This window comes from Crinia signifera, chromosome 6 (genome assembly GCF_055691185.1).
Source record: "Crinia signifera chromosome 6, ASM5569118v1, whole genome shotgun sequence".
NCBI classification, from domain to species: domain Eukaryota; kingdom Metazoa; phylum Chordata; class Amphibia; order Anura; family Myobatrachidae; genus Crinia; species Crinia signifera.
In genome coordinates this window covers 257,442,794-257,457,603 of record NC_139222.1, presented here as the reverse complement: position 1 = coordinate 257,457,603, position 14,810 = coordinate 257,442,794, and the positions used below count along the sequence as shown (strand labels likewise).

Here is a 14,810-nt window from a genome sequence, read left to right as displayed (position 1 = left end):
ACCTTAAGTTATGGTATGCGATGGGACCCGACGGGCGCCGTGCTAGGAAACAAGTACCGAAATTTGTTCTTTCTATTTTTAATTAGTAATAAAGTTTTTACCTGCAGCTCAACAACTGGAAACTGAAAAAGAAAAAAAAATCCATTTATAAATAAACCCATATAATTAAATTACAGTACTGAAAATGTGCTTTGTGTGACTGGCAATGTTAGCCTGTAGTATATATACGTTTACTCCATGGTCATTGTCAGTATTTGGGACCATCACACTGTCCCTCCCACAGGCAGCAGTGTCCCACGGGGGTGGAGTGACGGCAGTTGGGAGTCCCTATGGTAAGCAGAGCAGTGGTGAATAAATGCTCTGTTTACTATGGGAGACATAGGGGATGGGGGCATGCCAGCAGAGTGCTGACCATGCCCCCATAGTGACAAAAATAGAATGTCTCGCGTGAGCATCATTCCTGTGAAGCCCCACCCCTTTTAATAAGCCCATGCCCATTTTAAGCACCAAATATGTTGGGACATATGGTGCTATTTCATTCTTCTTTTACTCAAATGCTAAAATATTATTATTTGTGATGTGTCAAATGTTATCAACACAATCAACACATATATATACACTTATTCCAAATTTCCTTGTCATGGCTGAAAAATGCAGGGGGTCGCGGAGCTTTGATCCAATGCGGTGTACTGCAATGCAACACAGATCACTAGTGCAGCAGGATAAATAAATCTTCTGCCATCTAAACTCTGTATCTAACGCTCCCCAATATTTGGGTACAGAGATATTATTATCAGCAGCACACAATATTAAGTTAGCAGTAATTCATATTTAGCGATCAGACATTCTGAAGGACATTATGCCAACACGTGTTTCACTCTTCAAAACAGCTTAGTGTTTCTGCATAAGTGATGATAAATAATGTAAAATACATTCATAAGTTGTTAGATGTTTAAGAACAAAAAAGGAATATTATATGGGAACATTATCCTATGTAATAAAAAGCTGCTCCTCATCTCTAAGGGGTAAATGAAAGTTTTGTGCACACTAGATCTCACAATTCCTTCTGACATTACTGTTATGCTGTTTAGACTGACTTTTATTACCAAAGGGGAGAAAAATAATTTGTTGGTCTGCGACCATCGAATGATTTCTCTCCTCTTTGGCTGCATGCAAGGGGATGTATTCGAGTACACATGCCCTCGCATGCTAGTGAGGGTATTCGGTGGTGGCACGGGGGTGGGGAATTTGGCAGGGTGGCGCTTAATTGTTCGCTAGCCTAGGAATACACGCAGCATAGTGAACTGGTCAGAATCAGGCCCACAATTTGCGTTAAGTGTACCCTCTTTTCTATGTTTAACCCTTTGAGTGCCAACATCATCTGAGCGATGTACAAAGTAAGCTCTAAATTGCCAGCATCGCTCACATTTGTTTTATAAATTCAATTAAAAAATGTTGCGTGTAAAATATTATATTCCCTATATAAGGTTAACATTACAGGTCATTATGATGAATAAAAATGTTGATTTGGCAATTTTCACACCTACTTTGACAAATTCACTTGGCGCTCAAAGTTCATCTGCGTCCTTTTATTCCTGCTGTTTGACCATGTATATTCATGTATACAGTATGTTATATTGATTCCTAAGCTTTGCATCTTCTTTATCTTTTCAGTACATGTGTGTGTATTTTTACATATGTGAATTTTCAATATAATGACATGAATCTTTTTTTTTTTTTTTTTGTTCAGGCTTACTGTACCTGTCTATGCTCTGGCTGCAGATCCTCATTGAGAGAAAGAATTCTGAATTTCACTGAAAAAGTATACACACAGGGTAAACGTATCATTCTGAAACTATGAAGGTTCGTAAAGGTTAGAAAGTAAGTACCAATATTTATTCAATCAAGCAGTGCATGTAAAGATGGACTTTAATGTTGTATTTTAAATTACCCTCCATCAGCTAAAATGAAGATGATTTAAATGAACTTGTTAATATCCATAATGTAGAATTACTTTTGTTACGAAGTTTAGCCAACATTCGTTTCATGCAAAATCAATTCCCATATTACTGTATATAGGGTCTGCCATATTCGTGTTATGCATCTGTTTAATAATATCAAATGTGTATATAAAAAGATAGTTTCCCAATGTATTCCCACACAAAACATTGAAAACAAAAGCATGAGGACATAACTGGGATAGTGCATTTAGGAGAGTGATGGTGGGTACACACAGTGAGATTCCATTGCTGTTCCACTGAAGGTGCGTACACACATTTTCGATTTCCACTATTTTCTATTCGATTTTCCATTCAATGTGTACTCGATTTGCTTTCAGATCAACACTGGCTTCAGGCAGGAGATGTACATCGAATCAAATGTTGCAGCGAACACATTAGATTTGCATTATCTACATTAGATTTGCACTATATAGTCATGGCTGCCAAGACTATTTTTCTATTCAATTTACACTACACAGGAGTGCACATTGGGATTGAATCTGGATCTAATGTAAAAAAAAAACAATTGATTTTCTTTTCGATTTTGCTTCTATAAGCAAAATTGAATAGAAAAATAGTGCCTATCTCACCGTGTGTATGCTCTATAAGATTTGATTGCTATGCAATCTTTGCTAACTCATGTGCTATTTACATACAATTCATACTATCTACGTTCAATCTTCACTATACAGTCATTGCTGCACTGTCTATTTGGCTTTTCGATGTCAGCTGAACGGAAGCGCCCATCAGCATTGAATCAGGATAGAAAGCTTAAAAACATGTTCTATCTCCATTCAATGTCTATGCAAACCCAATTTCATTTTCACTATATAGTCAAAATCGAATGTCAATTTGTACCGTGTGTACACAGCATTACTGTAAGTTGCCGTTACTAAATTAAGAGATCTACACTTCTCATTTGACTTTCATTCTATTTTTATTTAAAAAAACAAAACATTAAAAAAGTTTGAATTAGTAAACTGTTGTTCCCTTCTCCAATTGCAGACCCACCTGTTTGTCCTGGTTTGTACACAGGTTTGTCTGTCTGGACCAGTGTACTGGTTCTTTCCTTCTTCACAAGAACTTTAGTACTTTTGGAAATGACCTCTTTTGCATTTTCAATGGAGACTGTCAGTGTTCCGACCTGGTCCGCACTTTTAGATGGATGAGGAACCTATAAGAATGAATCAAGTGGGTTTGTTATGAATATGCCAGAACCTGAACTGTCTGAAACATACAGTACCATGACTATAAAATGTATCTAATAACTTTGGGAGTTTCCTTGTTTTTTTTGTATTTTATATCATATATAAAATATTCTGTAATGTCAAATATAAATAACTGAAAAAACAGGCAGCAATTCATTTCTACTTCGCTTATTAAGTAGTACCTGAATAATTCCTGCTTTACTCAATTGTTTTTAACAGACATATAATTAATCTATTGCTGTTCAGTGGATTCAATTAACCTTCCGGTTTCCGGCAATCTCCATCCGATATGATATATCGATATATGTCCTCCTGTCCGCCGCTGCCCGTACGCTCCCGCCAGCTCCCGTACCCTCTGGCCATCTCCCGCCGCTGCCCATACCTGGCTTGCCGCACTCACTTGTCCCGCCGCCGAGTGCAGCTTACCCGGCCCTGTCCAGCCTCCCTCCGCCTGCTGCCGCTGTGCTCACCTGGTCCCCGCGCCGGCCGGATGAGCATCAATCAGCGGCCAAATCCGAAGTCAGATTTGGTCGCTGCATTGAGTGATGGATGCCGGATCAATTCCGGCAAAAGAATGTCTGAATGGATCCGGCATCAATTGAATATACCCTATTGTGTGCAATGTAACAATTTGCACTGTCGCCCATGATTGTAAGAAGATACAAACCTAAGGCCTCAGGAACTCGTTCACATTTGAACGCACTTTCCTACGAAAAATGTAGACGCCAAGTATGCCTGGACACGGCTATGTCCGTGCTGTCTGAAATCAACTGCGGGAATGAAGATGGGGTTGTTCACTGGGATTTATATAGAGCCCAGATCTTGCAAGAATCCAAAAGCGGGTTGCATACAAACATGAGCTAGGTCCTCAGATCGCTACAATCCTGTTGGCATACTGCTGGAGTGTGAAGACGTGCCATACAGTGTGATAGAGATGCTAGAGTCAGAAGTTGTTACCCATGGTGCTGAAGCCCCTACTCATCAATTTGGCAGTAATCATAAATTAAGAGGGCAATCCAGCAAAATGGTGCAGCCATATATCCTGCACCATATGTTGCAAAAATGATAAATACTTATACATTTTTTATATTTTATAGAGTTAAAAAGGAATCAGTCAGCCTCAGTGGTCCATTCACTTCTTTATTCAGAATTTACCTTGAGTGGAACACAACTGAATACGGAGTCCTGCTGGAAGTTCCTGTCTATGAGCGTTGTGTTCTGGTCACCCAGCTTTAGGGACAGCTGCACCCTGCTCTCTCCCTGAGCTCCCTCCAGGTGTAAACAGACATGTTCTGGATGTTGGGAGCGAAACTCCGAGGGGAAGATGACAGCGTAATGCCTGAGGATGATACATACGGAGAGTAAATTACACAAATGGTATGTGGCGGTATAATAGATTAGGAACTAAATGATTATTATGATAAAAAATGAGCAAGAACAATAGCAACCTGAAAGCCTGGAATAATCAAAATAAAAAATACTGCCTGTAAAGTCTCAAAACATATAACTATTTTTTTTAGTTATTCTCCCAATGTCTCAGGTGAGTACTGTAAGATATTTTATATCATGTGGTGATCTTGAAGTTATGATGTCAAACAGGGGTGGATTAATAGAGAAGGTGGCCCATTTGGAGACTCTGTATGGGATCCCTTCTCTCTATGGTGCCGTAGACCCCAAGGACTGTGCTAAAGTCTACTGTGCAAGCACATGTCACCAGCTGGCTGTTGCTGGGATCTGTGCTGCTGGGTGAGGGTGCTGTTCTGGGAGAGAGGTGCTGAATCAGACACTTTTTATACAAGGTCCCCCGGCCAAATCCTTATCACCCTGGTCAGCCCTGGCTGGTGTCCCAATAAAGGGGTTTCATCCCCCCCAGGTTTCTCCTGTCCAGGGCTGAAGCCCGGGGCTATCCTCGCAACCCCTGGGCAGTAGATGCTGGGTTGATAGTTTGTGTAAAAAAAAAAAAAATAAAGAAAATAACACTGGGTTCTGCTGGTGAACTACCTTGTGGGGGAGAGGGTAAGGATGAAGGGGGCAGGATATTAGGGGCAGTGGCTCCTACATGACCTTAGGAGGTGGGGTTTCAATGCTCAAAGGCCTGCCCCGCCAAGGGCCCTGGTACCTCTACAATGCAGTTGACGGGCAGTAAACATAATTGCCTACCCTCCCGGGAATGGCCAGGAGGGTCCCGCAAATCGGGTTCCTCTCCCGACCCCCCGGGAAGGTGGGAAAGTCTCCTGCATTTTCGCTATAGCCCCGGCTCCCCCCTTCCCTGCGATATAAAACTCAGAATTTTGCGGGTCCACGGGGAGGGGTGTGGCTAAAATTATGCGATTTGTGTCATTTTACAGCATTTTAGCCCCTCCCACCATCCACGGACCCGCAAATTGATACGGTGGCCAGTCATGGGGGCGGAGCTTGGTGATGTCGGCCTTGCCCCACCCCCAAAATGTAGCCTCTTCCCACCTCCCGTTCACTCCTCTCCGGGCTTCTTCTGGAGAGGAGTTTTAAAAAGTCGGTAAGTATGGTACTGAGCCAAATGCATGTCGGTTATTGGCAACAGTACTGCTCATGCACATACCCCAAGCTTCTATGGACTGTATTGGTTGCAGCCCATAGAAGCTAGGTAGATCTGCACAATAAGGCAAGGAGTGGCTTCCTACAGGAAAGGAGCTTTCTGCCTATCTCAGCCTGGACTGGGACTGCCTTTACAGCCAGTAAAAAAATCACACTTCTACCAAATATGTGGCCACCCCCCATTTCATCAAAAAGTTGGGAGATATGCCAAATGGGGCTGTTTGGCACGACTACAGTAATGGTGTATGAGGACATATCTGTATATTGCCACTGAAGACTCCTTCTAGAATGTTGGTTTGGTTTTATTAAATTCCAGTATACAATTATAGCTTTATAAAATATAATGGGGCTCAACAGTGAAGGGAAGCGTCATCTAGTATAATAAATATTCAATGATGTTTAGAATGTGAGTTTATCGGCATTGGGGTTACAGTAGCCTTCTGATAAGTGTGGGACAATTCTACATAGTTCAGCCAGGGACACTCCTTTAATAGAGAATGGCAGGAAGTAACGTGTGACAGTGATAGGTGTAGATTTGGGGGCAAGGAGGAGGTGTGTGGATTAGCTCACAGACAATGTCTAGGTAGACAGTCAATAGGTCGACAACAAAACGTTAACGCGCGCTAGTTAGAATGACATAAGGTCAACTTGCATTAGATTTGCATGATTTTAAAATCTGGATAAAATCTTAAAATCTCTCACCTTCTGATCTCTCACCCTATTACATCTGGCCCGTAAACTGATTTCTCTGATTATCAGAATAGCATTTTTTTTTTTTGTAGACAGTATTTGAATACTACAGCATGACAATTCTTGCATTCTTCCATTTCCTTTTTTCTTTAACTTAAACTATACAGCATCATTAAGGCAAGGAGTGGCTTCCTACAGGAAAGCAGCTTTCTGCCTATCTCAGCCCAATCTCAATCCAATTATGACTACGTAGGCATATGGAAGTTTTAATCAAGCCAGTAAATATCATTTTGTGGAAAAATAAATAAATGGCCTCAAATTGCCCCAAAAATGTACTTTTATTCTAGATTATGCACCCCACATTTAATGAAAGCATTTATTTCAGGCACATCGCATACAGTAGTGTAGACATTTTGCAACCCCTGGGGCAAAAATGTATAGGGTGTGAAAATCAAAAAGTGAGAGGTTTTGGGAGAATTTGACCTAAGTTTTAAAGCAGCAATCATTTACCTGCCAAAATTAACCTGTTTTTTTGGTGTAAATGATTGCTGCTTTTAAAAAAATAGGAACACTCTTCCAAAATCTCTCACTTCATGATTCTCAAACCCTATTACATTTGGCCCCTGGTGCAATTACTACAAATAGACATTTTTAATAGGATTGGTGAATTCCGTGAGTTTCATGAAACAACTCACAACTTGCACCTAACTGGATTGAGCACCTTTACTAATACAGTCTAATTATTATTATTCGTTATGTAAAAGCAGCAAATATAACTTATAATAATTATAAATAGTTTCTACAATAAAATATAATAGTTTCATAATAAAGATATTTTTCAGCTAAATATATACATACTGTATTTGAGCATCCAACCAGATGTACAGTACATGTATTATTATTATTTTTATAAGGCGCCACAAGTGTATTGCAGCGCCGTACAATGGGGATACAATGGGACAGTACACGGAAACAAAACTTAACATTACAGTAAATAAATAACAAAAATAGAGTACATGTAGTAGAGCGCCACAATACACTCTACAGCTTAGCTGTAAGTATTGAGGACATGATCAACGTAGTACTAGGGGCTGGTGGACAAAGATGGTCGCTGAGTGTTTGAGTTTTGGGAGAGCTGCGAAATGTGAAGAGAAGAGCTTTGACAACAAAAAGGGAGGAGGGCCCTGCTCTGAGGAGCTTACAATCTAGTGGTCTAATATCTATATATAAATATTACTCACAGTTTCGCTTCCAGCATCCATGAGATCTGCAGTAGGATGAGACCTACAAACAAGGTGTAGGACCCCATGTCTCAGGACTACAGGGCAGATTGTGATTGTGAGCTGTTGTATCATTACTGCATGTTATATTATCACCACACACCCACTCACTGTATTGTGTATCAGTACACAATATGGACATTGAACACAGCAGAACAAATATTTGAGCAATGTTTGGTTATCTCTCAGTGTTTGGATGTTCAGTGGATTTCCACATCCCTAAACAAAGTATTTGTTGTTAAGGTTAAACTTTGGGTGACTTTAGGCAGGAGGAGCCATGTTTTCAGGCAAAGCACCGTAAAGTTAGCTAGTATTTTAGTTTATGAACCATAAAATATTTCAAGCTTAAAATTAAAATTAAAATTTTACAACTTTCAATCATACGCGAATCTAAGGGCTGTCCCGACCTTTAAGCAATTTAAAGTAATGACAGCCGGGCAGAGAGAGTTGTGTGCTGTCTGGCTGTATACTCAAAGGGTCTGCCGCTATTTTCAACTCTCCCACTGGACTGCGAGTCAATAGCAGCTTGCAGTCCAGCAGCTAATCAGGATTGGTGGCTCCTGATTGGCTGCTGGACCGTAAGCTCCTATTAGTTTGTGGTCAAGCGGAGGAGTTGAAAATAGCGGCGGACCTGCTTTGGCTATACAGCTGTATGTCATTGCTTTAAATTGTGTGTGGCCGGCGGCTGCCGGTCTCAGTCCACCTTGACAAAGTGGAATGAGACCCTCCCCTTGGCAATGAGCAACTCACTCCCCCTTGGCATTGAGCATTAAACTCCCCCTTGGAAATTAGTATTTATCTCCCCCTTGGCAATGAGCATGTATTCACCCTTGACAACAAGCATGAAGCCCCCTTGGCGTCGAGTTTGAAGATCCTGGCATCCAGCAAGAACCCCCTCACAATGAGCTTGTAGGTAAGCAGCACTGATGTATAAAATATGTATTGGGCATCATGGTGTGTGGTATAATGTCTGATGGGCATCACGGTGTGAGGTATAATGTGTTATGGGCATCACGGTATATGGCATAATATGTAACGGGCATCACGGTGTGTAGCACAATGTGTAAGGGTCATCATGGTGTGTAGTACAATTTGTAACAGGCATCACAGTGTGTAACACAATGTGCAATTGGCATTACGGTGTGTGGCATTATGTGTAATTGGCATTTTGGCGTATAGCTTTATGTGTAATGGGAATTACGAAGTTTGCTAAAATGTTTAATGAGAATTACGTTGTGTGTAATACCACGCCCCTTTTTTGTGATGCCAGGCCACCGTTCCATGAGGCCACACCCACTTTTTGCCATGCACCTTCGCACAAGAGTCCCGCCTACGGGAGTAGTTGAATCTGGGACCAACCATTACCATATTTTCAGATTCACCAGTGCTTTCAATGTCATATGGGGCCTACACACGGTGCAATTTCAGGGCATTTTCTAAGCAATCTCACTAGATTGCTTACATAATGCTCCTACATCGCTCTGTGTGTAGGCAGGGCCAGATTAAAGCATGGGCAAAAGGGGTCAGTGCCCCTGGGCCCCCCTCTAGCTAGGGGCCCCCTGTGGTAGGCATGTATTTTTTTTTTAGCTAAAGGTTTTGTGCATGGGAGTGGGGTAGTACTGCAGCTTCACCTCTCTGCCAATGTGACAATGATTAATCATCAGGAGTCAAGGCACACTGACTGCACAAGTGTGCCATACATTACTGGGAGTTGATCCATGACACTTTGCACAAGAGGGCAGAGTCTGAGAGGTTTGTGCTGAGCTCTGATTGGTGGAGCTCATTACATGCTTCTCAGGCCCATGGAGGACAGCAGCAGTAGCCTAGTTATGAGATGGTTGTTAATTAGAGGCAGCGCTGACCCTGTCAGGGCTCCTACAGAGTAAGGTACATAGGGACAAACACAGGCTTTTCATGTGGTGTATATATATGTTTACATTTATCCCCCTCTGCATTTACCCATTGACCAAGTTTATACTGCCTTTACTGTGTGTTTTGACAGTGTAATATTCTCCCATACAGTTTGCGGCCAGTAAAGACAAGTGCAAGGGGGCCCCCTGTCTAAAGTGACCCGGGCCCCCGAAAGGCTTAATCTGGCACTGTGTGTAGGGACCATAGTGATAGCGCTGCACGGCACCACACAGCGCTATTGCTGGATAAATCTAGTTACTCGTCGGTCAGGGCCAGTGTGTGCACTGGAGAACACTGACAGATCGCTCAGCACACATCGCTGTGCAAAGCTGAGTGCTGAGCAATCTTGCTGAGCAATCTGAGTGATCTATATTGCTCAGATCGCTCAGCAACTTCTCACCATGTGTTGACCCACACACATCTAAGTTTCCGTCAGCGCCCGCCCCCTTTTCGGTGGATCTTTGCACTCATGAAACGGTCGGTTGCCACCCCGAAATGCCTACTTCCTCTCACACACCTTAAGAATGGCTTGAGAATAGGAAAAGTAGCAGGACTTCATCGCTGCCCAACATCGCACACTCGCCTTGCGGCCCAAAGGCACAAAGATAGGCTGCCATGCGAATTCGCAGACATGCAGTTAAGTCTGATTTACCCCCTAGAGACCTACAACCAGCTCCTAACCTCTCACTAGTTTGCTCAGTCCTTTTTTCAAATTATACACTTTATACACTAGCCATAATTTACATTGGATATTGTGAATACTTTCCAGTGGGGGCCAGGGATGGTCACACGCATGCGAGCTCCCATCCACCGGAGCTTCCTTCCTCGGCCCCTGGAGAAGGGCGCCTCGGGACGGGAGGACTGAGGAGGATGAGGGAGATGGATAGAGGGGGAGATGGAGAGGGCGGAGGAGAGGACCCGACAGGACGCGGCGCCCCCCGGCCAGGACAGCGCACGGCCCCGGTGCCCCCCCCAGCCAGGACAGCGAACGGCCCCGGCATGACCACGGAGGCCGTGACCTCCATCAGAGGAGGTGTATGGAGGAGGCAGATGGGAGTGACGAGGACCCAGCTCAAGACGTGGCACAGGACCTGGCCGGGACAGGCAGATGCACTGCCATGGCCCCTGGCATGACCACCAGAGGCAGCGACCCCCATCGTCTCCAGGCTGTACCTAATGTACTGGAAGTCCAATGGACAGGTCAAGATCTGTATGGACACGGTAGCATACTTGCATTAGCATGCCACTCCCCTTTTTGTGTGGATCCGAATGAACGGCTTCGCTGGCCTTACAGGCGTGCCTTCGCTCCCTGCATGCGCGTTCAGGCCGTTTGCTCGGCTGCGTGCAAATGTGTAAGCGAAAGAATCAACAAGGATAAGGGTCAGTGTCTGGGCCAATCTTTGGCTTGTGCCCTCAACTTTCTTGGTATTACACCTGTACTGACAGTTTCGTTATCTGCACTTTTGCATTCAATATTGATTTTGATATCGATTTGCATTCAAGGCACAGTGTACACATTCGATTTACTGGATCGAATTCCATATTTCCTTGCCTGCACAGTCGATTTTTCTTTTCAATATAGAGAAAATGGGAGCGCGCATCGACTGTGATGTATCATATGCCATCCCAGTCATGGCTGTGTGATCCGGTAAATCTTTATGGCAGGCAGCCATGGCTAGCTCTGGTATCAGAAGTTAAACACATACGATATTACACTTTTCAATCCATTTTCAGCACAATGGGTCGGAATAGGGTTAAAAGAGACCAAATCGCACTAGTGTATGGGCACCTTAAGATCTTAAACTCTTGATGGCTGCATGTTTCAGTAATAGTTCTACCCATAGTCTATGTGTACTAATCCAGCCTTTTATCTGTGTAATTATTTTATTAATTCCTGGCTTACAAATTAATTGTCAATGTACTGTAGTTTTCCCGCCGATTGTAAACTGAGGTTGCTGTATTTGTAAATGCCATTTACAATTTATTTTATTTATTAATGGTACTTATTGGAAAATTCAGTCAATCTAAATAACCTCGAGATTTTTCGTAACTGAAGTGTTTATAAAAGAATAGAACGGTAATGTTATAACTAAAAGTCATAAAAGTTATACACTAAATTGTACTATTTAATATAGCAGGGTCTTATAAATCACTGTTTTCTTGTAATCACAGATGCTTAATACGACGTCCCATGTTTGAAGTCTTTTCATCCATTCTGATTAAGTGCCAGCGCAAGCACCTACAGTCTCTTCTTTCATTTGTTTTGCTTTTTTTACTGTATATAACAAACTATAATATGAGCAAGACTGCAATTTATATCTGGTTAATCAGAGCTCTTTGATAAATATCCTGTATATTATCCAATAGCTAAAAGATATTTTTATTAGCTATAAAACATATTTTCTTCTTAGGGCCTTAAATATGATTATAATGTTCTATTGTAGGATTTAGGTTTTTCACATTTTTGTGTGTGTGTGTGTATATGTGTGTGCATATACAGTATTATGATTATTTATTAACAGTTTCTTATATAGCGCACACATATTCCGCAGCGATGTACAGAATAATATATAGCAAGTATACTCAGCATAACTAAGGATAATATGGCAAGTTAAATGAAAGTGTACAGTCACAATGAGCTCAGTATACAGCTGGATCAAGGGCGTAACTACCATGGGTGCAGGGGGTGCAGCTGCTATGGGGCCCAGAGCTGAGAGGGGCCCATTTTGCCTGTCAAATTATTATATGCTTTATGCATTTTTTAGCATTAGGTGAGAAATAGGGGCCCTTATAAACTTTTGCTATGGGGCCCACATGTTTCTAGTTACGCCACTGAGCTGGATTAATGATCCCTGTGTGAGTATATTATCTGGTACCACTGACACAAAATGAAGCATCAGTATGTGTCCAATTCAGAACAGTAGAACCATCTGATTCCCTTACTACAGATCACGGGATTATCAATTTATAAAATGGAATCTGGGTTCCTAATAATTTAAAGGGGAATACATACAGATGGCTGGCAGTTGGGATGCCCCATAGCCTAACCCTACCTCTTCCCATTATTGCCTAGCCCTTACCCCTCCCCCAACCCCTCAGCAGCCTGACCCTCCACCTTTGTGCCTAGTTTTCTTTTTACTGCCTATCCTAATGCCCAAACTAATAGTGACAATTGCACTATTTTATACCATAGGGGATCTATGTGTATCTTTATGTGCTCCTGTACCGTTTCATTAAGGATTTATCAATAAATTAGTATTAATATTTTTACTGGTACTTGTGTATTTTGGCGGCGCCCCCGATCTTCATCGCGCGATGCACCCGATGGCATGCGATGCGATTTTTACCCCCTGTGCGATGAAAGATTGTATAAGCACCCTAATGGGTGCTTACAATGTTAAATGCACCCCCACGCCACCCCCCCAGTATAAACGTGAACCCGAAGCGTGGCGAGCGCAGCGAGCCCGCGAGGGGCGGCGGTACGCGTCCTCCGACCTTTTCATACCCCCACTATCCACGTCGGCGTGGAGTTGAGAATAGAAAGTGTGGCGAGCGCAGCGAGCCGCAGAACCCGAAGCGTGGCGAGCGGACGCGGACACCTGTGAAGCCGGCGAGGGTACGCGGATACCTGTGAAGGTATCAGCGTCCCCTCGCGGGGCTCGCCGAGCTTCGGGCCACCGAGCCCGAAGCTCGGCGGCTCGCTGCGCTCGCCACACTTTCTATTCTCAACTCCACGCCGACGTGGATAGTGGGGGTATGAAAAGGTCGGAAGATACAATGGCATACAATTTTAAAATTGTATGCCATTGTACAGTATCGCGCGATATTGCGTCGCATCGCATACCATCGCATGCCTTATGGTATGCTATGCGATGGGCGTCGCCAAAATACACAAGTACCGTTTTACTATAGAAGTTACTTTAGTCCATATAAATCATTGTATAATATTGTTTGTGTAATTGCTGCCAGATGTATCAGTCCAGTACACTGCGCCGTCTCCTGTAATTCCCGTTACATGTGAGATGTGAGATGTGCGCTGCGCACAAAACAGCAACCACAGTCATTTATGTGTGTATCGTCATGGGCTACAAGCAGGAATCTGCAAGAGATATATCCTGACGTTCATGAGTCGTGCCCACGTGTCATTGAACCAACCCCTGTGTAAGTAACATGGAGAACATGATCTGTAAATATACTGATAACATCTACCACATGCAGCCAGCAGACAAATGAACACAATCAGAGCAATTTGTTAGAAAATATTTATTGTTTCTCCATTCATTTACTCTGTACTGTATTATGTAATGGGCAGCTTTCTCTGCTGTGTTGCGGGTATTCGTAGGTAGAACAGTCAGGCAGATAGTTTTCAGTTGTTATCGTGAATTGCCGACGTTCTCATCTGCAAACCAGCAAAAATAGAAGATAAGAACAGTTATTTTTAGAATAGTGACAAAAAGATTGTGTTCCGATGAGTCCCTTCCAATCACTATACACGCACAGAGCCTGTTCCCTCCAGTCACTAAACCAGAAAAACGGGTCCCCCTCCCGGCCCCCCAGAAAGGTGGGCAACCCCCTCGGATACCAGCGGCACCCCCCCCCCCCAGAATCCCCCTCACCGCAGCAGTAAATTACCACTATTTATGGCTTTTCTGGGAGAGGCGGGGCTAAAAATGCAAATTACATCAAAATCTGATCCCATCAGTCACTACACATACAGCCTGTTCCCCCAGTCACCCCACACAGTCTAGGGAAAGTCTGCAGGGAGGAAGTGTTAGGTCAGGCTGCAGGGTGGGGTGTGTGTGTGTGTGTGGGGGGGTGTTATGTTATTGTACAGGGGTTAGGATAAGCACTAGTGGGGATTGTTAGGTGAGGCTGCAGGCAGGGGGTGGGGTTAGATGATTGTATGGGGGTTAGGATAAGCACTAGCAGGGATTGTTAGGTCAGGCTGCAGGCAGGGGGTGGGGTTAGATGATTGTATGGGGGTTAGGATAAGCACTAGCTGGGATTGTTAGGTCAGGCTGCAGGCAGGGGGTGGGGTTAGGTGATTGTACAGGGGTTAGTTTAAGCACTAGCGGGGATTGTTAGGTCTGGCTGCAGGCAGGGGGTGGGGTTAGGTGATTGTACAGGGGTTAGGATAAGCACTAGTG

General features: G+C 43.3%; 2 protein-coding genes across 2 annotated transcripts in view; both read right to left on the bottom strand.

Annotated features, from left to right (window-relative positions):
* The window catches only part of LOC146009243 (alpha-2-macroglobulin-like), a 99,292-nt gene extending 91,427 nt beyond the window's left edge, over window positions 1–7,865 (bottom strand). The window contains exons 1-5 of the mRNA XM_083149407.1: window positions 7,714–7,865; window positions 4,364–4,547; window positions 3,012–3,174; window positions 1,762–1,814; window positions 102–122 (exon numbers count right to left, since the gene is read on the bottom strand). Of these exons, the coding sequence (XP_083005533.1) occupies window positions 102–122; window positions 1,762–1,814; window positions 3,012–3,174; window positions 4,364–4,547; window positions 7,714–7,781 (489 nt within the window). The 5' untranslated portion in view covers window positions 7,782–7,865. The remainder of the gene's footprint in view (window positions 1–101; window positions 123–1,761; window positions 1,815–3,011; window positions 3,175–4,363; window positions 4,548–7,713) is intronic.
* Window positions 7,866–13,911: 6,046 nt separating this feature from the next.
* LOC146009242 (alpha-2-macroglobulin-like) overlaps window positions 13,912–14,810 on the bottom strand; it is an 87,235-nt gene continuing 86,336 nt past the window's right edge. Inside the window, exon 36 of the mRNA XM_083149406.1 lies at window positions 13,912–14,062. Within this exon, the coding sequence (XP_083005532.1) occupies window positions 14,037–14,062 (26 nt within the window). The 3' untranslated portion in view covers window positions 13,912–14,036. The remainder of the gene's footprint in view (window positions 14,063–14,810) is intronic.